The sequence below is a fragment of the Heteronotia binoei genome, chromosome 21, assembly GCF_032191835.1.
Source record: "Heteronotia binoei isolate CCM8104 ecotype False Entrance Well chromosome 21, APGP_CSIRO_Hbin_v1, whole genome shotgun sequence".
Classification (NCBI taxonomy): Eukaryota; Metazoa; Chordata; class Lepidosauria; order Squamata; family Gekkonidae; genus Heteronotia; species Heteronotia binoei.
Window position 1 is genome coordinate 57,838,081 of NC_083243.1, and position 27,638 is coordinate 57,865,718.

The window sequence follows — 27,638 nt, forward strand, 5'->3', positions numbered from 1 at the left end:
GTGGGGCCAGGGCACTAGAAGCCCTCCCACTGCTGCTTCCTCCCACCTAGCACCAAGAATACAGACAGCATCACTTGCAGGGAAAGAAAGGAAGGACAGAAGGGAGACAAAGGTGGGGGGGGGGAAGCCTTACTCACCATCAGATGATGCCAGCCAGCAACAATTCTGCCCAGGGGTTGTTTGGTTAAAAAAAAAAAAAAAAAGCTACTGGAATGCCCACTCCCCGCCCCTCCCGGCTTCTTGGTGGGAAGGGCAGGATATAAATTTAAAAAAACCACACACCCCTTCGCTGCCGCCCAGGCCTCCTGGGAAAATCTCCCCAAAAGAACATACTCCAAGGCAAATGAAAGCTCATACCTTAAAGAACACTTATGGATCTAAAGTGCCAGTGGATGCCAGCTTTTCTCTCAAACACTGGAAAGGGGAGGGAGAAGGAAGGAGAGGTAGCCCAGCTCCTTCCACTCTGTCAGTCTTCAAGCCTAGCTTTTCTCTGCACAACAGAGACAGGGGAAGGAAGGAAGCAGAGCAGAGGTCATGCTTTGCTGGGGGTGTTAGCTTTGGCTTTTCTTGTGACCTGGTAGTGAGACTTCCGTGGCCCGGTACCGGGTCGTGACCCTGCAAATGGGAAACACTGTCTTCATGCATTTCACTGATTCCAAAAGGGGAAAAAATATTTTCGAGCAGGGTTTTTCCCCCAGTGGTACCTGATATTTCCTAATTTTCCCAATACATTTTAGATGAGTTAAACCTCATCTTGCAATGCATTTCACTCGTTACAAATAAGAGAAAAAAAGTTTAGTGAGAGTTCTTTTCAATGCTCACCCATATTTCCCACTGGAAAACTTGAAATAAAGTATTTGGAGAAAAAAAGAATGTGCTTTATTTCCAGGCCTTCACATCTCTATTCTCATGGGTTTGAGATGATCACAGTACTCCAGAAATAAAAATATGTCAGATATAATCAACTTATCTTTACTTTATTAAAATCAACCACTGTACATCAGTCTTTATATAAGAAGATCTGGTACTCGTTGCTCAAGTCTTTGAATGTCCATAATGTTGGAGAAACTGCTAAGAATAACTGTGTTCTCCTGTTGGCTGAGTTTGATAAAGAGATGAAGATACTCTTGCTTGATCATAAGAAGTACAATGAGTTAGGGGAAAGTCATGTTACTATTTTTATGCTTAAAGCTCAGTATAAGAGCATAAGTGCCCTCTTGGATCAAACCATTGGCCCATATACTCCAGCATACTGTTTCACACAGTGGCACACCAGCTGTGCAAGAGGGCCAGCAATCAAGATATAGAGACTAAGCTGATTCTGTGATGTTGTCTCTTAGTGTTGATATTCAGAGGTTTGCTGCCTCTGACTATAGAGGCTCCCTTTACTAACCATGGCTAGTAGTCGATGGACCTCTTCTTCATAACACTTTTTTTAAACTATCTGTGCTCAGGGCCATCACTATATCCATTAGCAATGAATTGTACAATTTATGTTCTAATTAGGTGAAGATGTATTTCTTAGTTTCCATAACTAGGGAACCCTTCAAGTTCTATTATTATGGGAGAGGAAGAAATAGGGATAAGAATCATGAGATAAAAGGATGGCTTGTCTTATGGATTAAAAACTGGTTAAATGACAGGAAGCAAAAAGTAGGAATAAACACAGTTTTCATAACGAAGGGAAGTAAGCAGTGGGGTCCCACAAGGACCAGTTTAATTTAATATATTCATAAATGATCTGGAACTAGCAGTGAGTAGTGTAGTGCCCAGGTTTGCAGATGATACAAAGTTATTCATGATGGTGACTATGAAAAGCTCAGTATAAGACGTTCAAGAGGACCTCCACAAACTGGGTGAGTAGGTGACAATGTGGCAACTGAAATTCAGAGTTGGTAAGTGTAAGTTGATGCACACCAGGCCAAAAAAAAATTCCCAGCTTCAAGTATAGGCTAATAGGGTCTGAACTTGCTAAGACTGAAAAAGGAAAAGATCTTTTTTTTGGGGGGGGGGGTTAACTTTTTATTACATTTAGCAACAACAACAACTATATATATATATATATATATATATATATATATATATATATATATACACACACACACACACACACAAAACATAAACTTAGGGATGTAGACCGCGGGATGCATTATATACTTAGATCATTAGAATACAAATCCTTTGTTCTAGCCTAACCCAAACCATACATTCTACAGTTAACCCCTTTTTACACTATATTCTTATTATCTTTCCCCCATAACCATTCATACAATAAGTTCCATTTCCCTTCTATCTATTTGTATATTTGTTAATTTCTTCTCTTAATATCTCCATCAGAGTATCTACCTCAGCTCAGTCTAGAACCAACCAAAAATACTTTTTCTTCTGCACTATGATCCAAAAGAACATTTGGCATTTCAAGTCATCTTACTTTGTTTATAAATTACATAATATCAATTTAATTCCCTGCAACAACAACAAAAACCCAGCAATTTCGGAATACACTTTCATACAATAAATTCCATTTTCTTCTATCTGTTTGTCTATTTGTTAATTTCTTCTCTTAATATCTCCATCAAAGTATCTAGCTCAGCTAAGTCTAGAACTAACGGAAAAAAAACTTTCTTTCTTCTACACTGTGGTCCAAAAAAGAAGAAAAAAAAACATTGGCATTTCAAATCATCTTACTTTGTTTATGAATTGTATGGTATCAATTTGTTTCCCTGCAACAAAGCAACCAGCAATTTTGGAATACACTTTTTCAGTTTTATTGGTGTAATATGCCAACGATATAACTTTAATGATTTGTCTCTCATCGTCTGGCAGACCAGTTCCTTCATTTTCCTCCTAATACACCTTATATAAACCTCTCTCAGCAGGAGGTTTTCCTTGAAATAAATAAGGCAAGCTCTGTAGCCATTTTCTATATCTTTCTCCAGTTCCTTTTTCTTCATACCAAGAACTGGTGTCAAGATCTCTTCTATCACCTCCTTTATATCGTCATACCTATCCTCTGGAATATTCTGCATTCCTGAAATATGCACTACCTGCGCCGTTTCTATTCTCACTAATCTGTCCCCTTCGTATTTTTGAACTTTTTCAGTCTCCTCAGACTTTTCATTCACTACTTCCAACTTTCCTTCCACATATTTTGTAGATTGTGTCAAGCCATGAATCTCTTCCTTTACTTCCGTCAGTTGCTTTTGCAGGCCATCTAATTTCTTATTTACTCCATCTAATTGTTCTGTCAGATTTGCCTGCACCTGACTCAGTGCATTCATAAAATACAGTTGCATAGAATTCTGCAGTTCCTCTATAACTTCCTGTGAGGACATTACCTCCATCAGTTTTAAAGTTGCCAATAGTGGGACTAACCTATCTGTTTTGTCTTACTTGTACGTCGTACTCATTTTTCTATTGTCCAAGGTCTTACTGTCACCCCAATTCCAATTCATATACTACTACTTCGCCTTACTTCACTCAAAATTCATACATCACCTTCCTTTAACACTCTCACATGCCAGTTGGTTTTTATATCCTTAAATTACTATTCTTTACCACCAAACACTCTTCACCCGAACATTCACATTAACTCATTACATATAGAAAATCATATAGAAAATCAGCAGTAATCAAATTAACAATAGTTAATTATTCAATCCATTAATTATTTGTTAACTGTCTCTTTTGAATCCTTAATGTTTCCCAACCGCTTATCCTTCTGTCTTCCTCTTCTTCTTCTCCCTTTTCCTCCTCTTCTTAATTTCAATCTCTGCTCCTCCTTTCTGCTACCAGTTCAAAAAGCCAGTTCAGTAAATCCATTCCTGTTCTTCCACATCTCTGCCAACGGAATTCCAGCCTCTCCACCTCACCTCCGCCCTTGCATTCCTGGAAACTTTATACTACATCAAAAGTCTCCCATCTTTAGCTCCTTGTCTCCTTAAGAAAATCGCCACACACGAGCATATGGGAAAAGGGAGAGGAAAAGAAGTTCATGAAGGCTCCCCTTAAATCATCAGAAATCTCCTGCTTCTTTCCTCTTTTCCCCCTTTCTTCACCTCCTCTGTCTCAGTGCTCTTCACAAACTTTTACAATCACAGCCAGTCTGCGACTCCCAACCTCCACCGTTGCTGCCAAGGTAGTCCTCCACCACTCCTCCACTTTCTGCCTTTGTGTATTCGCCAAACCAAGTCTCTTTCCCCCCAGCTTTGGACTCCACTCGAAAGTAGGGGCAAAACAACTCACTTAGTAAGTTCTTTCCTTTGTTTATGTCTCCAGTTATATACTTTATACTTCCCCCCCCCCCTTCTTTACCATTTATTCTGTCCTCCAAATGCCGCTTCACCTACTCTCCTTCTCCGGTGGTCACAGCTAATTCGCCATTAAGGCGTCTGGTCTATCCGGGCTTGAAGTAGTATGTTGAATGGGCTCTATGCTCAGAAAAACCGGCACAGAGCACCCAGCACTCCTCTGCACGAGTGCCCCTCCAACAGAGTCACCACCGAGTTCTTACCAGCTGAAGAACCCCCCCAAAAAAACCAGCACAGATTCTGCAGAGCCGGAGCTCTGACAAACACGTCTGTTAGCACCGTGCTGTTATCGCAAAAAGGAAAAGATCTTGGGGTTGTAGTGGATAGCTCAGTGAAAGTGTCAACTCAGTGTGCTGCAGCAGTGAAAAAGGCAAACTCTATATTAGGGATTATTAGGTAAGGGATTGAGAATAAGAGGGCTGATAATATAATGACCCTGTATAGATCGATAAAGTGGCCTCATTTAGAATACTGTGTACAGTTCTGTCACCGTATTATGGAATTGAAGCATCTTTCCAATGAAGAAAGAATCTGGGACTGTTAAGTTTAGAAAAGAGATGACTGGGGTGTGTGGATATGATAGAGGTTTATAAAATTGTCCATGGGGTGAGGAGAGATGACGAAGGGAGAGTCTAATCAAATAGTTTATTACAGTCCATGACCAGAATACAAGGGGTAACAGATAAAAACATAGATACTAAAAACAAAAAATATAAAATCTTTGCATTAATACAGATCAGCAAATACAAACTGATCAGGGTTTATAATATTAATACTATTACAGTATATACTAACCTGTATCCTTGAACAGATATAATTAAAAATATACACCTCTCCAGTTAGAATAGAAACTGTTAAAAATTAGAACCCACTCTGTCAAGTTCTTTGATACCCTGGGAAGTACAAATAATACAAAGTTTCATCGCTTGGGAACAGAACCTAGCTATTTTCTGAATAATCTCTGTATCCTCATCAGACAGAAACCAGTTTATAATATCTAAATCAGAAGTATCTGAACAGGATTCAAGTAATGGAAGAATACCTAGAATATGAATCTCATAAAAAGGACATGGAAGAAATATGTGCACCTCCATCTCTACCTCTCCACAATTACAAGGGCAAAGTCTCTCAAGCCCCCAAGGTTTCTTTCAGTCTTGTTCTCAGCCAATTCAGATACCATCAGCATATATTTAAAGTTAGGATTCTAGGTTCCATTGTGTATAACTGTATACTTACTAACATGGAAATTTATTTGCTACTTTGTTGCCCATTTGCCTAATTTAAAGATCCTCCTGTTGCAAGAAAAAGCAGTCCAGTGAAGAGGCTGTGCTCTGAAATGCCAAAGAACAGTGTGACTGTTCATTATAGATACAGTACTCAGCCCTTTAATTCTGTCTGCAGTAAAAGTATTGTAGCTCTTCACAATCTGTCTTGGTTTTCGCCATCATGAATAATTTTGCATTATCTGCAAACTTGGCCACTGCACTGCTCATGGCCGATTCCAAATATATGAGCAAATTAAATAGCTCACTGATCCTTGTGGGGACCCTTCTGCTCACTTCCTTCCTTGTTTATCAGTGGTTTTGATAGCTGCATTTGTTACTCTTTGGTATTTTTTACACAAATTTATTTTACCATTAAGATATCACTAGAGGAATGTAATGAATGTTTTGTGCAAGAGATGCACAGTCTGTATAGAAATGATGTACTATACAAAAGATAGTGTCTTAAAATATTAGGAGAAAGAACTGAGGAATTAATGTCTCTTTCAAAGGCTTCATAAGTTATTCAGCATACCATGTCTTTTGGACTAAACTGTTGTCTTTTGTTAGGCTTTATAATCCTTATTATCATATGTAATATCTAGCACAGCTGATCTTTGTTCAGGGTTACGGCTAGATCTGTACACTTTCCTTTTCACAAAGCCTGGAATGTTTATCAGTAGTCAGTGTTCTGCTGGTTGATATTTGAAAGAAGGATATATTGTTTGCAATAAATATTTGATTGCTTACATATGTGATGATGAAATTACTTGACTTGTTCTGATAACCTATAGAGGTCTTAAGATTTGGCACTTGTTTGTTTACCTGCACTGTGCCTAGGGAGCACTAAAAGTGGCAAATTGACTTGGCTCATGGAAAGCATGTTCATTGCACAGATAATGGCTACCTTCACGCTGTGTTGTCTTTTCTAGCCTTTAAGGCCTACTAGCACAAAGTACAAGTTCAGCGGTGTGTCTGTCTTGCTCATCTTTTAGTTTCTGTCTTACAGCCTCAAAAGATTAGAGAAGCAGAGCCATAGCGCAACAGCAAGATGACATTAGGAGGAGGTTAAAGAAGAGGGCAAGTAATTATTTGTAAGGGTGGCTTAGCATTGTGTGTTTACACTCAAGATTCTAAGAAAACAGACTGTTTGGAATTGCTAGACCAGGTTTTTGCCAAGTCATGTAGATAGTCCAGAAAGCAGCAGTCTGAAAGGCCTTCTGCCAAGACATGATACGGTCCTAACTGTATAGGAATTTTATAGGAATCCAGCCTTATCAAGTGATCCACTCTGGCTTACTAGTGTTGAAGAAGCTTTTTATAGAAGTGGTTGATGCAGTCGTTCTCTCCTTTCGCTGTTCTAATGGTGACACAGAGATGAGCTCCTCATTCTGAAACTTCCAGGCCACATATTTAAAACCTATTGCATCTCACATTCTGAATGAACATCACAAATTATTAAATTATGCAGCTTTACATTAGCACTAGGAAGTGATCTCACAGATTTTGAAGAAATTCATGATAGGGATTTCATCACATACAGTTCCTCAATAGGGATTTCATCATGTACAGTTACACATCTGCTTGCCAGGATGAATTTTCATATATCTTAAAAAATAAATGTGTACTGCTGATACCTCCTGCAATTTCTTAATGTTCTTATCAATTAAATAAAATTCCTGTACATTTCTTCATCTCTCCCTCCCTCTCTTTGTCATTAGGAATAGACTGTGCTAGGAATTTGAAGGCAGTCAGTTTTGATACCACAAGTTTAATATTTGTTTTATTCTTGCGATTTCCAACCTGCCTCTCCTACATGGGCCAGGGCTTGATTTCAAAGCAGCATGGGTTCATCTCTTACTAATTATACTACACTCTCTAAGGTCATGTGAAAAATCCTGGTTCATCTCAATGTTGTTTCTTTTTCTTCTCTGATTGTAGTCTTGATCATAAGGAGAGAGAGGCCTGTGTCTTTATAGTCTCTCTAGGCATTGTTTGTCCTTCTGTTGGGCATATGCATTGGTCATGCACTGTTTGTTTATGATATCAGTTGTAAATATAGGGCCATGATGCTGCAGTGTAGAATAAATACAGTACTTAAACAATGTTTGTTGTTGGAACTAACAGATGAAAATTTTGGAATCAATAATATGTGTGTGGGGGGCAGGGGTGAATGGAGGCTTTTTCTCTGCAAACAAGTCCCTGTGCTTTTTGTTCCAAACCTTCAAGATGACTCAAAAGACTGTAGGAGGCAGAGGCTGAAACAAGGTGCCTGAGCAGAATCCTCTGTGTGGTTTCTGGATTCAAATATACTATAAAAAAACAGTATAGACTTTAAAATTTCTAAACTCATTCTCTATCTAAAGATGACCAATAGAACAAAGTTTCAAAAAATAATTTTTAAAATAAATTTTAAACTATTTAATACCAATAGAACAACCTTAGAGTCCAGTGACACCTTTAAGATGAACAAAGTTTTATTCAATATATGAGCTTTCACGTTCACACACACTTCTTCAGATATATCTGAAGAACTGTGCATGTGCATGAAAGTTCATATACAGAATAAAACTTCGTTGGCCTTAAAGGTGCCACTGGACTCTAAGGTTGTTCTCTTGTTTCACACCAACACAGCTAACCCACCTGGATCTATAAAGATGACCAAGGCTATTTACAACTGTCGATTTATATTCTGCTTTCTGGTTGGGTTTGAGTATGTGTGTAGAGACAAAAGAGCATAGTTTGAATATCTTGGGGTAAAGGAAGCTGTTTTGTCAGCATTTGTAGAAACTTGGTGAGCATTATCTCATAATCAGTCACAAGTTGCACACTTAAGTCAGTGTGTGCACAGGGCCATCTGCAGGGCGCCCCAGGCAGACTTACCTCCCGCCACCCCCCCCCCCCCTGCAGAGCTGCACTCCTCCCCCTCCACAGAGCCACACCTCACCCCTCTTGAGGGTTACAGCCTGCGAGGGTCCTTCCCAGGCTCCCCAGCCACCTCACCCCTCCCTTCCCCATGTCATTTCAATGCCTGGGAAGGGGCGGTGGACCGCCACGGCTTCCTAGGTGATTTAAAGCCCTCGGCCCTCTGGTGCAATTAGTGTGGGGTAAGGGCCAACCGGGGCAGCAGCATTGGGAAGGAATCCCGCAGAAGGAGCGGCCATGGCCATTGCTGCCGCTACCTCCTCCCACCTTCCTTCCTGGATGGTGGGAAAGAAGGTAGGAGGAGGCAGCGGCAGCAGTGGCTGCTGCTGCTCTTTCGCCGGAATTCCTTCCCGATGCTGCTGCCCCGGCCAGCCTCACCCCACACTGATTGTGCCAGAGGGCCGGCATAGGAGCCATTAGCCTTTGGCACTACTTTACCCGCCAATCAACTGATTGGCGGGTGGGGGCTTTAAATCGCCTGGGAAACCATGGCAGTCCATTGCCCCTTCCCAGCCATTGCAATGATTTGGGGACGGGAGGGGGGAGGAGACTAGGGAGTGCAGCCCTTAGGCAAATGAGGGATTTGCCTAGGGCATGGGGAGGGGGGAGGGCCAAATTTGGTGCCTCCCCGCCCTGACGGTACCCTAGACAAAAGCCTAATGGAAGGGCCAGCCCTATGTGGAGTGGGGCTTATAACCTCATTTTTCATCTTCTGCATGCAGCTTATGTAATCAGTCTGATTTTACAAGTTTATTTTAATTACCTCATAATTTGATATGCACATGGATTTAAAAATCTTTACTAAGTTGATTTCCTTCGGTAAGGCAAAAATAAGTTTCTGTGCCCTTTTGTAAACTTTTTGTGTAGTTGTTGTGGCATTGGTTGACTAAACAGAAACAGTGCAAAATTATTTAGAAAATGCCAATCCCAGAGGTATATTATTACATGCTTGTTCATTTTACTTAGATCTATTAAAGGAAAAGGGAGCCCTGTGGTGCAGAGTGGTAAAACTGCAGTACTGCAGTCCAAGCTCTCTGCTCATGATCTGAGTTCGATCCCAGCGGAAGCTGGGTTCAGGTAGCTGGCTCAATGTTGACTCAGCCTTCCATCTTTCTGAGGTTAGTAAAATGAGTACCCAGCTTGCTGGGGGGAAAGTGTGGATGACTGGGGAAGGAAATGGCAAACCACCCTGTAAAAAGTCTGCTGTGAAAAGGTGATATGACGTCACCCCAGAGTCGGAAATGGCTGGTGCTTGCACAGTGGACTACCTTTACCTTTTATTAAAGGAAAAGTAGAACATATTTTGAAGTATCCTGTGATGTATTACCAAGTGAGAATTTATCTTAAAATATTCCCCGAAACTGGAAAATAGCAATAATAAGGTATTAATTCACATTATTTCCCTCCAAAGAAGAATAAAATGCATGGGATATTTTGCCTTGTGCTCATACACTGCTTCTTCAAGTCATTAACACCCGTGAAGCTAAGCTTAATTACAACATTTAGCATACAGTTAAAACGTAAATGCTAATTAAGTCGTATAGACTTACTGATGATGTACATGCAATTTTACTGTTAGATGATACCTGTGATTGTGAAAGCTTTGGGTGCATTGTTACTTAATTGCTGATGTTGTGAATTTTCATGGCCTCTGGTTTCATTATGTGAACTAAGAACAAGCATCAAACTTTCACATCAGTAATTTAGAGAAGTTTGAAGAAAAGCCAACAGTAGCAACCAGCTACGAAGGCGGCGCCTCTCTGCCTCCGTTTCTCTGAAGATTACAAAGTTGATAATGGAAATCAGTCCTTCAAGTACAATGAAAGTTGTGGAGCACCACATTATAAATGCAACTTTCATTGTACTTGAAGGATTGATTTCCATTATCAACTTTGTAATCTTTTGCATTAAGCCTGTGGAAGCTTCAGAGAAACGGAGGCAGAGAGGCGCTGCCTTCGTAGCTGGTTGCTACTGTTGGCTTTTTTTCTACAGCAGTTTGACTTGTGAAGAAGACTCTACTTTGCCAGCTCTTGGCTGAAACCATTTGGAGGCCTATTGGGCCCAAAAAAGACTGTGCATACTATATAACTTCACCTAATTTTGTCCTTAGAAAGGACTGTGCATATTGTATGACTTCACCTTATGTACAATTCACTGCTTTAAGTGGTTGTTTGTTTCCTTTATAAATTTCAATGAAAATTTGTTGATTATATTGGAGGCTGGTTTAGTTGCAGAACCCTTAGGGGCTCCTTTGCTAGTCATTTATCTGTGATTCTCTATTCATATTGAATCCCCAAGTGGGGGCAAGGGATCCCCAATTTGGAGGCCCTCCCCCCACTTCAGGGTCCTCAGAAAGCGGGGGGGGGAGAGAAATGTCTGCTGGGCACTCCATTATTCCCTATGGAGACCAATTCCCATAGGGTGTAATAGAATTGATCTGAGGGTATCTTGAGCTCGGATGGACTGTTTTTTTGAGGTAGAAGCACCAAATTTACAGCATATCATCCAGTGCGTCTCCTCAAAATACCCTCCAAATTTCAGAAAGATTGGACCAGGGGGTCCCATCCTATTAGCCCCAAAAGAAGGTGCCCAGATCCTTCATTATGGAGGGAAGGCATTTAAAAGGTGTGCGGTCCCTTTAAATGTGATGACCAGAACTCCCTTTGGAGTTCAATTATGCTTGCACAATCTTGTTCCTGGCTCCACCCCAAGTCCCCAGATATTTCTTGAATTGGACCTGGCAACCCTAGCACTGTTAATATATAGGGAGCAATCTTACGCTGGTCTACTTAGAATTAAGTCTCATTTTTTTCAAAGGGGTTATTCCTAGGAAAGGATTACAGTCCTAGGAAAGGATTCCTAGGAAAGGAATGCAATCTTGTAGCATTTTGATCTTACCAAGATTTCAAGTTAGATCCCAAGTTTCCATTTGCCTGATAATGGAGTATTCTTCCAGTACAAGCAACCTTCTGCTGGTGGAAGATACCTCTTCCTCTAGAACAAGACTCCCTCAACTGGTGGAAAGTTTCACAACTAGAGCAATGGAACTCTTGGATACATCCTCTTGTTTAAATAGATATGGGGGGGGGGGAGACAATAATTTAAATTGAAGAAGGTCATCTGTTGGCATATTACCTTGATAGAAAGTCACATTTTAATCTTATGGACATATGAAGCTGCCTTCTACTGAATCAGACCCTTGGTCCATCAAAGTCAGTATTGTCTACTCAGACTGGCAGCGGCTCTCCAGGGTCTCAAGCTGAGGTTTTTCACACCTATTTGCCTGGACCCTTTTTTGGAGATGCCAGGGATTGAACCTGGGACCTTCTGCTTACCAAGCAGATGTTCTACCACTGAGCCACCGTCCCTCCCCTTATGTTTGAGAATACTCCTACAACTAATCCAGACAGACTAGCAGCTACTGTAAACCGATTCTCGTGATCAAACCGGCTGAAGAGTGTGCTGCCTATGATTACAAAAATGGCCACCACACAATTGTAGCTATATGTATGGATGATCCACACACAGTACATTCTTAGTGCACTTGTGACCCTCAATGACAGTTGAAAGACATCAAGTCCTATAATGTCTGAACATCCTCTAAAATTGACAAACTTCTGGATGAATTAAATTGTATTTCTTACTGAATGTTTGCCTAGAAGCTCTTAGGAATCTGGTCTAAAAGACAGTTGTTTTAAAAAATGCAAAGATAAGGCATCTGCCTTATCAGAGTAGAATTTTGCACATTTTGAGTGTTTGTGGAATGGCTTTCAACTTGCTAACTTTTTCCCAACCCCTGATGCAGTGAAAAAGTAATAGATCTTAGCCTTTTTTTGGAATATGAAACAATTGTAATTGTGCAAATATAGGCTTTATTGATATCTTACATTAAAGAGTTTTTAAAAAAATGTTTGATGTGCCCACTGATTATTTTTTCCTTACAGCTCTGCCAATATCTGCTGTGCTGAAATGTTTTAATTTAAATTTTCTTCCTTTTTATCTTTGTTTTCTCTGTTGCTGCTTTTTCTGTGACACTAGCCTTTCATTATAGTCACTCTTCTTTTTTTCCTTCCCCACTTCTTTCTTTTCCTTTTTTTAAAGCCATGAGAAGCCGATCCATTGGTGAATGTGCTCTGCCATCGGCCTATATACGCAGTGCTAAAAGTGCTCCTGTTCTGATCCATACTTCCAAACCCTTCTTGCCTGATATTGTTCTCACTCCCCTTTCTGATGAGCTTTCAGGTAGTGCCACCTCTGCTAATTTCTGCACCCCCTTTCACTTTTTTAATCCTTCTGCTTTCAAAAAAAATCTGCATAATCAATACATTTTTCAGAGTAAAATATTTAGGGGTGGGGAGAAAATGCAGAAGAGCTTAAGAATGAATCTATTGAGTTATGTGATGTGCTATATTTATGGCTCATTCTGGAACTGTGAGAAGCTAGTGCTGTGCCAATTAATGAAAATAATGTTACTTTCTGCTTTTGCAACTGACTTTTAAAAAGTTTAACACAGTTATCTGGGGAATACTTTTGAAATAGGTTTTCTTAATGGGATGGCAAGACAGGAGAAGAAAGAAGAAAAGATGTTTTATCATACCAGTCTTCAACATGGAACTGTTGAGGATATTTTGCACACCCTTTCTGGTCAACATCATAGCTATCACGTTTTTTTAACTTACCAACATTATGGACTTTTGCTTTTGACTGCTTGTTATGATCAGTATATTTGGGAAACATGTCTGTAAATGAATAGGGTTTACTAAAAAGCAGGATTACATTAGTGAACACTGCACAAGTATAACACACATAGAATATATAAATGTCTTACAAATAATACTAATATACTGTATAGAAATAAGAGCCAACCCACTCTTTTGTCTAACATAAACCAAATATTTTTACATGTGTATACACTGCTTTAGACAGCCTGTTGACCTGCTAATGAAACTCTTTTGCTCTCCCCTGAACAGCATATTTTTAAGCACACGTGCTATAACAATACCAGTACCATATTGGTAACATTCCTTTTAAATCAGCATTCCTGAATGGTATTAGATGGCATGAAGCACTGCTTCTTTATTATGGTGGATTTTGTTTTGAAGCAACTGAACTTAATGCCTGTATTTCTGAATTTCAAACTGAAAAAAAGTATTTTTATTCACAGTTAAAATGCTGTGTTTGGTAATTCCAGTCTCTTCTAGTGCCTTGTAAACAGAAAATCTGTAATCATTACTTTGGATTGGAATGAAGGCTAATGCAATTCCCTAACTCACCATGCACATGCACACTGAGGAATTGTTTTGTACTTGAAAAACCATCCATGAAACATTCTTTTCATCATACGCTGAGTGAACAAGCAGGTTTATACTGCTTAAATACAGATGGTAGCCCACATGTCTACACATCACATTTTAGTCTTAACTTTATAAACAATTGAAAACGAAATCTACTTTCTGCATTTCACAAAACTGAGTAGTTAATTTGCCAAGCCACTTTGAAATTGAGACACAGAAGGGCAGCTGTCATTAAGTTTGAAGTATGTGAAAAAAAGTTCTTCCGCGTGTGAGGCTGACAACAAAGTCTGGGGTTTTGGATTCATAAAATGTATGCAGGACAGGTGTGCAAGCTCCATCTTCACCATGTATGAAATATAGTTTAAAAAAAAAGAGAGACTTGCTGGGGTTTTTTTCCCAAGTTTTAAGCAAAGTTAGTCATATTTTCACTGGAATGGCAATGGTACAAGTATTTCCTCCTAATATTAAAAATCATAGGAGGCTGAAGGAGACAATGTCCAGTTGTGATCAGTTTGATTGGATTTTAAAGCTGGCATTGAAAATTATCTTCTTAATGAAAACTGCCACTTTCAGTCTGGATTCTTAAAGGGATCTCTTGATAGATGTTGTGCAATACATAATTGTGTTTGCACTAGATAAAGTAATAATTTAGCTCTGATCACCAAGTGATTGCAGTCACTGAACATGTTCAAGCGTGGACAGTGGTCAAACTAACTTCTTTCCATTTCCATACTTAGTTGTCTCTATTACCTTCATCCCATGGGCTCACTTCATCCCACAAACTATTTTAATAGGCTACAGAAAATCATTAGTGTAAGGACAGAATCTCTGCTTTATATAAGACAGGTTGGTTATGACAAGATTCTATTGTTCATTTCTTGGAAGCTCATTTTCCTGGCATACTTAGCCAGTTATCAGAGCAAGTCTATTTAGTAGGATTAACTGTCATGTCCAAAGCATTAGCTTAAGCAACTATTAGTGTGCCATGTTTCAGATAGAAAAGAATAGGGGGGTTTGATAAAGTAGAAATGAAATATTGTAGAAAACTGTTCACACCATAACCACTATGCTGGTGAGCCCTTGTTAAATTGTGGTGTCCTACATAGTTCTGAAATCTTGCTCTTGCAGAATTTGCAGATGCTTTGAGAAGCTCAAAGCTTTGTTCCTTTTCCATCAACTGAGTATAGAAATATGTGAACTACAGTTATATAGGCATGGTTACTTGCTTGGGGTGTGTGTGGGTCTTTTTTCTCTTTCCCTCCAGCTGTAGTTGTTGCTGCAAAGGGCTGGAAGACTTCTTCAAGCATAGCATCACTCTCCCACTGACCCAAGTACATGTACAGATTCCAGCTGTTTGTACATGGGATCAAAGCAATAGTTTATACAAGAATGGCTAGGCCCAAATAGTTTTAACAAATTAGTATGAGGGAAAAACCAAAAGAAAAACCAAGCCATATTTTAAGAACAGCTTGCTTCATTGGGTTCCGCTTGTATTGTGAGAAAAAAAAATATTGTATATAGCAGGGGTGGCCAACGGTAGCTCTCCAGATGTTTTTTGCCTACAACTCCCATCAGCCCCAGCCAGCATGGGGAGAGCTACCGTTGGCCACCCCTGGCATATGGTGTTGCCTCTGGAGCTGGCACAGCTTTGTCAGCTGGACAGCACTTATTTGAAAATAATTATCAACAAAGACCTAGCTGTTATAATGGATTGTGTCCTTGGCTGTGGATCTTTTGTTTGTGCTCTCAGTTTGGTCATAGCCTCTCCCAGTCTGCCAGCATCTCTTATGATAGTATCTGCTTACCTTAAACTCTGGTCATCGTTCTACACATAGCTTTGGGGATTTTCTGCATACAAAAACAACAATTCCTGTTCTTCTCGGTTGAGCTCCAGTTTCAGAGTGTTGTTAGAGTCCCCACTGATGTAGCAAAGCTTCCATCATAGCTCATATTCTTTTAAAATGGTGGTGGCTCTAAACTTTCACTTCCCAAACCAAAGAAAAGTGAAAAAGTCTATGCATCTTCAATGCAAATGATTACTTATTTGTTATATAACCTGCTGTATAGAGTCCATATTTAGTCCTACAATCTTGTTTTCTAACTCAGGGGTGGCCACTGGTAGCTCCCCAGATTTTTTTTTTTTTTGCCTACAACTCCCATCAGCCCCAGCCAGCATGGCCAATGGCTGGGGCTGATGGGAGTTGTAGGCAAAAAACAACTGGAGAGCTACCGTTGGCTACCCCTGTTCTAACTGAAGCCATTTGTTGTGCATAGGAGCCAAGACTGCTTTTCATGGCAATTATTGGGTTCACAAATTGATTATCAGAGTGCTAGTAATGCAGGCCTGCCTCTGCCTAGGTTGCTGCTATCGTATGCACTAGTAACAATGGATGTTTAAAGACTCTAAAAAACAAATACCCACTTCAGACTGAGTTGCCCATCTTCATCATTTTCCATGCTCAGCTACGTACATAAATCTAGAGACAGTAGCTTTTGAAAAGTCAGATTCAGTAACTGTGACCTTCTATAAAGCCATAATAACTTACCAGTTCCCTGGCTGCTCTTCTTTCTCCACTAACCTTGGCCCAAGACCTGTTCACTATTTGGCTTGTTAACTTGCTGTTAGTTTCTTGTCCCTTTAATTTTCTAGGTAAAAGAAGGTCACTTTTTTTTCCAGGTAGGAGTCATTCTGTTGCTCCTTCCCCCAGCAGTTCCTTATAAGTGGAATGTGTGTCCCAAAATCAGTCTCCCAAGAATTTTTGACACTGCTTCTGAAATTTTATCAATCACCAGCTGATTAATAATAGACTAAGATGATAAGGACTTCTTAGAAATATATAAAAATGACTATTGGATTGTACCAGATGATCCCCTTAAACATTAGATTTGTGCTAATGCATAATGTCCATTGTAGTTAATTTATAGTTGCTTAGCGTAAGATATGGACTCTTATTTTAAAAGAAAAACTCTGTGTTACTGCTGCAGTAATCTTTGTTTTCTTATCTGTCTTTGGCATTTTTCAATTTACGATCTATTGTGACAAAGTGACAAGAATGTTTGAAACTGTTTGCTCTTCTCTCCATGGCTAAAAATGGATTTCATATTGAAGCAAATTTTGCTTTTCAGCATGCAGATTGTATTACAGGAATAATTCATGGTAGTCCATTAAAGTTAAATTATAAATATTGTTTTCACTGTATAGGGTTTGGGGTTTTTTTTTTGATAAATTATCATTGTTGCTTATAAGCACAGGTTTTCAAACATTTCAGTGGTGTTTTCCTTCAGGATTCCAATCTTGACGTGATCACAGCAATCTGCTATCCCTTTTAGTAGGAATTTAAAGCTTATCAAACACAAAAGATGCAGTCACCCTCTCCAAACCACTGAGGGCACAATTGATCTTTGTGCAGCACAGCCACACATGTGGTCAGATCAGCATAAGGTGCAATAGAACCCTTCCTCCTCCATAGATTTGTACATTGAAACATCCCACACCATCAGTGGAAGACTCATGTGCATATCTTTTAATGCTGACCATCCTCCCTCTTACCTGATGTTACTTGAACTCTTTCTCTAAGGCAGGAGCGGAGGGCAGCTGGGGATACAGGAGACACACAGTGTTCCTGTAATAGTCCAGTGCCCTGTGGTATTCACCCACGGAGTGGAGAAAGAAGAATATGCTTTTCTGAGCTCTGTGCTGATTGCTTTGCCTGGAGGTTAACTTAGAGTCTTTTTAGTTTTGAGAGGCAAGATTTTAGAATAGTCATAATAACAGTAACAAATACTACCCAGTTTTTTTCCATGCAAACTTAGAAACCAGGACACATTCAGAGTTCTAGAACATTTTAAAGCATAAATTATTATCAGTTTAAAGCATTTTGAAAATCACTTAATTACAATACTCACATTTCTGGGGGTTTTAATGCCAGTAACTCTGAGACATCAAAAGAAAAAAAATCTCCAGAACAAGACTCTAGACTTCATCTAGAACCATTTAAGGTGATAAGAACATAAGAGAAGCCATGTTGGATCAGGCCAGTGGCCCATCCAGTCCAACACTCTGTGTCACACAGTGGCCAAAATTTTTACACACACACACACACACACACACATATATATATATACACACACACTGTGGCTAATAGCCACTGATGGACCTCTGCTACATATTTTTATCTAACTCCCTCTTGAAGCTGGCTATGCTTGTAGCTGCTACCACCTCCTGTGGCAGTGAATTCCACATGTCAACCACCGTTTGGGTGAAGAAGTACCTCCTTTTATCCTTTCTAACCCGACTACTCAGCAATTTCATTGAATGCCCACGAGTTCCAGACTGTATGGCCTCCCTAAGATCCACAAACCCAATGTTCCTCTTCGACCGATAGTCAACACCATCGGCTCACCTACCTACGCCATAGCCAAACACTTGACCAGCCTTCTTCAACCCCTTGTGGGCAACACTACCTCTTATATCAGGGACTCATCACATTTTTTGGAAAAAATCAAACCCCTAAAACTCCAACCCAGCGATCTTTTAGTAAGCTTCGATGTCGTCTTGTTGTTCACTTTGGTTCCTGGCAAAGAAACCCTTGTCCAACTACAACACATCTTTCCTGATGACATCACTGCCGTATTCCGGCGTGGCGTAGTGGGGAAAAGTGGCGGCTTCGGATCTGGTGTGATCAACCGGGTTCGAATCCCCGTCTCCTACCCCACGAAACCTGCTGGGTGACCACGAGCCAGTCACGTTCTCTCAGCCCCACCTACCTCACAGGGTGCTTGTTGTGGGGAGAGGAGGGGGAGGTGGTTGTGACCCGCTTTGAGGCTCCTATCGGCGGCGAAAGGCGGGAAACAAGCGCCGACCCTTCTTAAAAAGTGATGCTGTGAGCCGCCCTGAGTCCGCTTGCGGAGAGGGCGGGATATAAATTGAAAGTAAATAAATAAATAAATATTCCACCATGTGCTCACCACTACTTACTTCCAATGGAACAATAACTTTTATGAACAGATTGATGGAGTTGCCATGGGAAGCCCCCTTAGCGCTGTCATCGCTAACTTTTACATGGAAACCTTCGAAGATACAGCACTAAGATCTGCCCTCCTAAAACCACGTTGCTGACTCCGATATGTGGATGATGTTTTTGCCATCTGGAGTCATGGAGAGGCTGCTTTGAATAACTTTCTCCTTCATCTGAATTCAGTCCATCCTCGTTTCCAGTTTACCGTGGAGAAAGAAAAGAATGGTCAACTTGCCTTTCTTGACGTCCTCATTACCAGGAAAGATGACGGAAAACTCGGCCACACTGTATTCAGGAAACCCACACACACCGACCGCTATCTAACTAAGAATTCCAATCATCATCCTTGCCAAAAACGTACAGTTGTAAAAACCCTCATCCACCGAGCATCACGCATCTGTGAACCAAGCCAACTCCAGCAGGAACTACACCACCTCAACCAGTCACTGCAGGCCAATGGATACTCCCTACAAGAAATTAGAAGAGCCCTCCATCCCAAGAGACCAGCCACACCAAATCCCGAGCCACACACAAATGTAGGTACAGCCTTCCTGCTCTACATAAACTCTGTCACCGACCGCATTGGCAAAATTCTCAAACGCCACAATGTTGACACAGTCTTCAAACCCACACAACAGATCCGCCACATGCTGTGCTCGGCCAAAGATATGAGAGATCCACTTTCAACCCCTGGAGTCTACAAAATACCCTGCTCCTGTGGTGCAGTCTACACTGGCACTACCCAATGCAGTATCAACACCCGTCTCACCGAACACAAGAGACACTGTCGCTTGTTTCAGCCAGAAAAATCAGCTGTAGCTGAACATGCACTTCAAGAAGGAGACCTCGTCATCCACTTTGAAAGAACTGAAGTCCTTTCTACGGCCTCACATTATCGTACTCGCCTGAACAGAGAAGCTATGGAGATTTACAAACACCAGCACAACTTTAACAGAAAGGAAGAAGGCATTTCCATCCACCATTCTTGGTATCCAGCTCTGCAAAACACCCTACAGACTATAAATTGCAGAAATTCACAGAACAACCAGCACATTCCACAGAACAATCAGCACAGTCAACAACCATCTTCCTTATCTTCACACCCCTTCCAACCCTCCCAGCAATTAACACAGAACAATGGTCACATTCAGCAGCCAGTTTCCTTATCACTACCCTTCCAGGAAGCCCCACCAAACAATGGGCACATCCACAAACCTATTGCCCTTTCACCACACCCCCTCCAGCCTAGAAATAGCAGCTCTCCAGCAGCCCTGGCCTCACTCAATGCACAGCAGCCAAGAAGGTCAGAGCGCCTGCTCCGGCTGCAACACCACTGAGGATGTTTTCTGCAGCTGAGAACGAAACGTCTGGAAGAAAAACTTTCTCCAGTAGAACACGGCACTTGAGCCCGAAAGATTCTACAAACCCTAAGTTCTTGTATTGTGAGAAAGGGAGAAAAGTACTTCTTTCTCTGCCTTCTCCATCCCATGCATAACCTTGTAAACCTCTATCATGTCACCCCGCAGTCGACGTTTCTCCAAGCTAAAGAGCCCCAAACGTTTTAACCTTTCTTCATAGGGAAAGTGTTCCAAACCTTTAATCATTCTAGTTGCCCTTTTCTGCACTTTTTCCAATGCTATAATATCCTTTTTGAGGTGCGGTGACCAGAATTGCACAGAGTATTCCAAATGAGACCTCATCATCGATTATTTATGATACTGCATTATGATACTGCATTATCAGCATTACGATACTGGCTGATTTGTTTTCAATTCCCTTCCTAATAATTCCCAGCATGGTGTTGGCCTTTTTTATTGCAATTGCACACTGTCTTGACATTTTCAGTGAGTTATCTACCACGACCCCAAGATCTCTGTCTTGGTCAGTCTCTGCCAGTTCACACCCCATCAACTTGTATTTGTAGCTGGGATTTTTGGCCCCAATGTGCATTACTTTGCACTTGGCCACATTGAGCATCATCTGCCACGTTGATGCCCACTCACCCAGACTCAACAGATCCCTTTGGAGTGCCTCACAATCCTCTCTGATTCTCACCACCCTGAACAATTTAGTGTCATCTGCAAACTTGGCCACTTCACTGCTTACTCTCAACTCCAAATCATTTATGAACAAGTTAAAGAGCATGGGACCCAGTACTGAGCCCTGCGGCACTCCACTGCTTACCGTCCTCCACTGCGAAGACTGCCCATTTATACTCACTCTCTGCTTCCTATTAATTAGCCAGCTTTTAATCCCCAAGAGGACCTGTCCTTTTACTCCATGACTCTCGAGCTTACTAAGGAGCCTTTGATGAGGAACTTTATCAAAAGCTTTCTGGAAGTCAAGGTAAACAATATCTATTGGGTCTCCTTTGTCCACATGTTTATTCACCCTCTCAAAGAAATGTAACAGGTCAGTGAGGCAAGATCTTCCCTTACAGAACCCATGCTGAGTCTTAATAACTGGTGTTCAATTTGCCTACTCGTTCTGTCCTTGATAATGGTTTCTACCAACTTTCCCAGTATTGAAGTCAGACTGACTGGCCTGTAGTTTCCCGGATCTCCTCTGGACCCTTTTTAAAGATGGGGGTGACATTTGCTATCTTTCAGTCCTCAGGAACGGAGGCAGATTTCAATGAAAGATTACATATTTTTTTGCCAGAAGATCCACAAGTTCAACTTTGAGTTCTTTCAGAACTCTTGGATGTATGCCATCCGGACCTGGTGACTTATTAGTTTTTAATTCGTCTATCAGTTGTAGGACCTCCTCTCTTGTCACCTCAATCTGAATCAGCTCTTTCAACACCCCTTCCAATATAAATGGTTCTGGAGCAGGAAAATGCTTCTTATCTTCCACAGTGAAGACGGAGGCAAAAAAATGCATTCAGCTTCTCAGCCATCTCCCTATTCTCCTTCAGTAATCATTTGACCCCTTGGTCATCCAAGGGCCGCACTGCCTCCCTGGCTGGTTTCCTGCTTCTAATATATTTGAAGAAAATTTTATTGTTGGTCTTTATGTTTTTTTTGCAATATGCTACTCATAGTTCCTTTTTGCCTGCCTGATCACAGTCTTGCATCTAATTTGCCACTGCCTGTGTTCCCTTTTATTAATCTCACTTGGACTAGCTTTCCACTACTTAAAGGAGTCCTTCTTATCTTTTACAGCTTCCATTACTTTGTTTGTTAACCATTCAGGCCTTCTCTTATACCTGTTTGTGCTTTTCCTAACTTGTGGTATATATTTTATCTGAGCTTCTAGGATTGTAGTTTTAAATATCTTCCAAGCTTCCCCAAGGGTTTTGACTGCATTTACCTTTCCTTTCAGTTTCCTCTTCACATGCCTCCTCATCTCAGAGAATTTACCCCTTTTAAAGTTAAACGTGGTTGTGCTGGTCTTTTGGGACAACTCCCTATTTATACAAATGGTGAAATCAATAACGTTATGGTCACTGTTCCCATGCGGTGTGATCACTTTTACATCTCTCACCAAGTCTTGGGCATTACTTAGGATCAAATCCAGGATTGCCCCACCCCTGGTAGGTTCAGAGACCATCTGCTCCATAGCACAGTCATTGAGAGCATCTAGAAACTCAATCTCTTTCTCTCGACCAGAACACATATTGACCCAATCAATCTGGGGGTAATTAAAATCACCTATGACAACACAGTTTTTACGTCTAGCCACTATCTTTATGTGATCTTTCTTTTATGGCTGTAGGATAAAAGCCAGTTCCAAAACTCATCCCTGGAATGTTGGGCCATTGCCTAGTCTGTCACAGGTTGCTTATCTGATTTGAGGTAAGGTCATGCAGTGTGGCACCAGTCTGAGGAGCTATGCACAAAAACCAGCCAGTTGTTAGACCCAGGCCTCATTTTGCGCAGGAGCTCACAGAACCTCTGGAACCTCTAAATTTTATTCTGCTTTCTTTCCTCTCTCTCCCCAAAAATAATTGCTTCTGGACTCCATCGTTCAACCCCCTATGAGAATTTTGCTGAACTCTTAAGATTTGACAAACTTTCAAATATTTTTGCCAACAGAAAATGAGAAAATAACCAAAACATATCAAGCAGACAGATGGAAATCTTCATCATACCACTGTGACTGCATAAGAGAAAGTAATTTTAAAAATATTATGGGGATAAGATTTTATTATGGCAATTATAATTCAAGAAGCATTTTAAGGTAGATGCTGAGCTGATATAATTTAGTGCACCTTCCAGTGATGTCAGGGGTGTGTGGCATACGCAAATGTGTTGTGCTAATGAACTTCAGCACCTCTTTTTCTACGATATGTCCCCTGATTAGACCTATCACCTGATTGAATCATTTATATGTAGGGGGTTAACAGTCAGGCCAGTTGGTTCATCCTCTAGATAATAAGCAGTGCCATGTTAAGCACAGTTACATCCTTTTAAGGCCTTGGCTTCAATGGACATAGAACAGTGCAACTCTGCTAAATATAGCACTAACTAAGGGAAGGGGTCTGACTGATTTCTGCCACTTTTAAGTTAAGATGAGGACTCTTCCACCCAGACTAAACTACATATGCTCCATAGTAATTTGGCAACTCTGCCCCAAGCTTTATATTGAAGATTACGAGTTAAAGTACTCATAGGACTTGTTTGTTTAGGGTAGACTCTGCTTATTAATTATGGAAAGGTGAACAAAAAACACAACCTCCTCTAGTTTGGAGTTTATTAAAACTTGCATTCTGAAAGCTTAATTGCTACAGGTATGATTCCCCAGATGTATGTACAATTTTCAATTTAGTAGTTTTCCATAGACTGCAATCCAGAATCTCTTAGAAGTTGATGTGCAGATCAGCTGCAGGGGCTTCTGTGAACTCCTCTGGGCATTATAGAGACCTTAGTGTCAGAAGAAGCAACCTTTTGCCATAGATTTTGCAGGAAATTATGAAATCATTTTTCTTAAGTGGCAGATACTGTGACAATATGTGTAAATCTGAACCTGGCTGGTGATTATCTCTAACCACAGAGGGCATAATTCTTTGGGCTAGCATTTAGAGTAGGAGAGAAAGGAAGACATATTCTTGCCGATAAGTAGTGGTTCTACTGTTGTTCCATGTGCTGGTTCAGTGCACTCTAATGGAACCAGAGGAAAAGATCCATATATAATTTTGCTCTTTTTTAAAAAGGAGAAATAAAACTGTTCTGTAATCATAAGCAGCTGACTCAATTTTTATTAACCTTTCTCTGAAGCACTGGTAAAGCTTTTTTCCTGCTTATTACAGGAAATAAGTTTTTGGTTTGTAGTGATACTAGCTGCTTTCAAAGATCCTAATTGGTGGTTGAATGAGGGAGCAGCATTCCTTACCTCACCACTTAACATTTGGAGGGAAGGAAGCCTTCATTCAGTTGGGGGGGGGGGAGTTACCCTAGTACCTGAGAAAACAAGAGAAAAATGTAGGGTAAAATCCAGTTCTTAATTATAAACCTGTTTTATAATTCTCCCTACACCTGTGTAAGAGTCTACTGAATGATGAAAGATAATGTAACTACCTCTGCACAGTGAGTCATCTTAATTCTGACCAGAATTTTGGAATCAACTCGAGTGGCATATTTTATAAAATTCTGTTTCTCTAGGGGGTTCTTTTATAGGGAGCATTATATATAAACTTTGTGGATTTGTCAATTTAAATAAATATTTTATAATTTATTGGCACAGCTCTAGTTTTAAACAGCATTTCCAAATCTCCCATAATCTCGCTGTCTGTTTCTATGCATGTTACTATTTTAAGACTGTGTTCTGATGTTCTAACTCAGTTACATCTCACTTTGTACTTGATAGTGTGTGATGTGTGTCAGTGTTTTTAACACTCTTTTAGTTTTTGATAGAAAATATTTCATTGTAAAGGAAGTACTTTGGGCTGCTTTTAAAGACCATTACTGTATTGTAGCATTGAATAAATAAAATTATAAGAAATATATTATGCAGATAAATACTGCCATACTTTTTCTGCAGACATGGATGATGCTCAGATCCTCCCACGTCCACCTCGAGTCAGACATTTTTCACAGAGTGAGGAAACACCCAGTGAAGTTTTTGATGTGCTGAATGAAGAACAGCCACTACCACGAAGTAGCAGCACATCTGACATCCTGGAACCATTCACAGTTGAACGAGTCAAAGGTGCAGTTCCTGTCATTGACGGTTCATCCCATCATGCTCCAAGCTTGCAGAGTTCCACTGAGGCCTCTTCAATATGTAGATCCACTGAGAGTCACGTTACTGATTCAAATAGCAGAGAGTCCTCTCTGGAAGTTGGGGATAGTATTTATGACCATCTCTGTCATTTGGTAGGCCCTGTAGAACTTGAATTTACAGCCTTTGAACAAAACCAATATATTGACCTTGAAGGTGAAGATGATCTTTTTTCCTCTCTGAGAGAATATCTTAAGGAAAAAGAAGAACTTTGCAGTAGCATTGAGATAGATAAGCAAGAGCCTTTTCCTCTTGAAGTTGAAGGAATAAGTAAGAGTGATAAATTACCATTGGATGGAGTAGAGTACACAGACCAAACTGTTACATGCTCAAGTAGTACCACGGTTGCACCAACGATCAATAATGCAGAGATGCAATTGGAGCAAAACCAAAGTGGCTTTATAAGTAATATTGCACCTACACAAGTAGACGATTCGACAGGAAACCACGCTGATAAAGCTAAACAGTTAAATGTTGATAAGCATGCCCAAAACCTGCCTGAATATGGGTTAAGTAGCCCTCCTAACCAAGAAAGGAAGAAATATTTGCACAGACAAATTGCCACTGATGCAGATGTATCTGTGGAAACAGTGTTAGCTGACAAGCATAAAAGCACCCTTTTTAATGAAAAAATAATCAGCACAAGTGTTATGCATGCAAAGAAAATGCCACCTAAAGCCTTAGTTAACCCTGAAATGGTTCACGTGACAGGCATGAGCAAAGTCTCACCAACCAAGAGAAGCATATCTGAAACCGTAACTCACAAGGCTAAAATCATGAAAATAGCAGCTAGAAAACGAAACAGTGTTCATGTTACATTTAGACCATCTACTGAATCAGTTCAGTTTTATAATCCTCTAGAAAACAAAGAGGCCCCATGGAAAGCAAGGCTTCGTAAACTCAGTGGTTTCAGTAGTGGTAGCAGTAGCAGCAGCACAAGCACCGGCTCATCTGCTGTGGCCGTGCTGGTCAGGCCTGGAATATATAGACCTCTAGATGCAATCAATACAACTTCTGCTAATAATAAACAGATTAAAGATTCGGGAGAAGTTCCAGCTTTCACATTGCAGAAGGAAAGTATTGGAGTAAATCAGATGTCTAATCGTAGCCCACCTAAACCAGCGAGTCAGGAGTCGGGACAACAGCAGGGCTCCCTGGGTGGTGTTTATAAAACTGTTGTACATGCTCTTTCGAAGCCGAAGGCAAATGTTTCCCCACAGAGGCAGAACAGAGTGCCAGCAGAGGCTCCACTGAGGGATCTGTACAGTCATGTAATGGGCTATTTTGGAAAGAAAGCTGCAGGTGAGCACTAACAGTGTGCAGAGTGCAAAAGGAGAAAGGCAGCACCAGTTTGGCTTAATGCACCTGAAGCAAGCTCTTATAAAGCAATCAAAAGGCTTTGGGATGATCAGTGCTTTTCCTGTTTGGTTTTGCATGCGCATATGGCCAGCTGAATTTTTCTTCCCAAGCATAAGTTGTATTTATAAACTTTAAATTACTAATTATCCTTTTAAAGACATTTAGTGAACTACTTTGCTGCTGAACATTTGAGATAGGGAAGAGGAAGAGACAGTAAATGACCTACCAAAGGATCCTGTCTATACTTTTCCTTTCCTGGTAGGTCTTGAAGTTCATTTATGTATAATTGGCACACATGCTTTCCAATAGCAAAAGTAGATTGGATATTTATAGTTCATCTTCCTACTTACCAATTATTGCAGTTGAGCCAATTCTAGGTTCAATTTGTTTTTCTTCCTCCTCCTCCTGAAAAACACTGAATCAGATGTAGAAATTTCAAGTTGGGTTATTTGATCATAACAATCCAGGATGAATTTAGCCATTATTGTTTTGAGACATTTCAAAACATGCTTTAGTGCTTTCTGTGTGCATTCACTAGAATGGATGCACCATTTTCCTAACAACATCTCATTGCTCTTTACTGGGATTGTGAAAGTGCATAAAGGTTCTGTGATAGTTCTACTTGAGCTAACTATAAGGCCTCTATGTGCTTATCAAAATGGGTAAAGCTTGCTGTCACTCTAATATCACCATCATAGTTCACATTAATTAACCTTAAAAGAACAATCCGTTAACTTTCAGCAGTGAGGTAGGTTTTTTGGCTGGTTTTTTTTTATATTGTATGCTAGCATGATTAACAGTATGTTCTGTAATGCATCCTGCATTGAGATGTTAGTACCATCTGAGGGCAGTCTTTGTAAGCAGATCACAGCAAACTGGGCAGCAATTCCCTAGATTCTTTCAGACTGACTTTATTTTAATGTGCTGTTTAGTAAATTTCTTAGAAAATACATGCAGTCTGGATTCTAAGAGTATTTAGGTTATAGCATTTAAAACTTTATATTTCAAAATTTAATATATAAAAATGAAGTACATCTCAAATTTAACAGCATGGTTGCTTTACGTTTTCTTGAAGGAATAACTGTTGGTTATGGACAAATATAAATCAGGAAAAAATTGAAACCTTCAAGATCAAAATACCAAAAATTGGAACCTTCAAGATCAAAATACCAAAAATTTAACAGAATTCACAGTATCATTGAAATAGTGTAATTCTGTACTGATGGGGTAATTGATCATAAAACATTC

General features: G+C 40.3%; 1 protein-coding gene across 16 annotated transcripts in view; it reads left to right on the top strand.

Moving 5' to 3' along the window:
• The window catches only part of RALGAPA1 (Ral GTPase activating protein catalytic subunit alpha 1), a 177,027-nt gene that overhangs the window by 41,636 nt on the left and 107,753 nt on the right, over positions 1-27,638 (top strand). For 7 of the 16 annotated variants that reach the window (XM_060262571.1, XM_060262572.1, XM_060262573.1 and 4 more), the window contains exons 17-18: positions 12,599-12,739; positions 24,792-26,333. The exons of 1 other annotated variant lie outside the window; for it this stretch is intronic. In XM_060262571.1, the coding sequence (XP_060118554.1) occupies positions 12,599-12,739; positions 24,792-26,333 (1,683 nt within the window). The remainder of the gene's footprint in view (positions 1-12,598; positions 12,740-24,791; positions 26,334-27,638) is intronic. 8 more of the 16 variants (XM_060262580.1, XM_060262581.1, XM_060262582.1 and 5 more) reach the window with 3 other exon arrangements.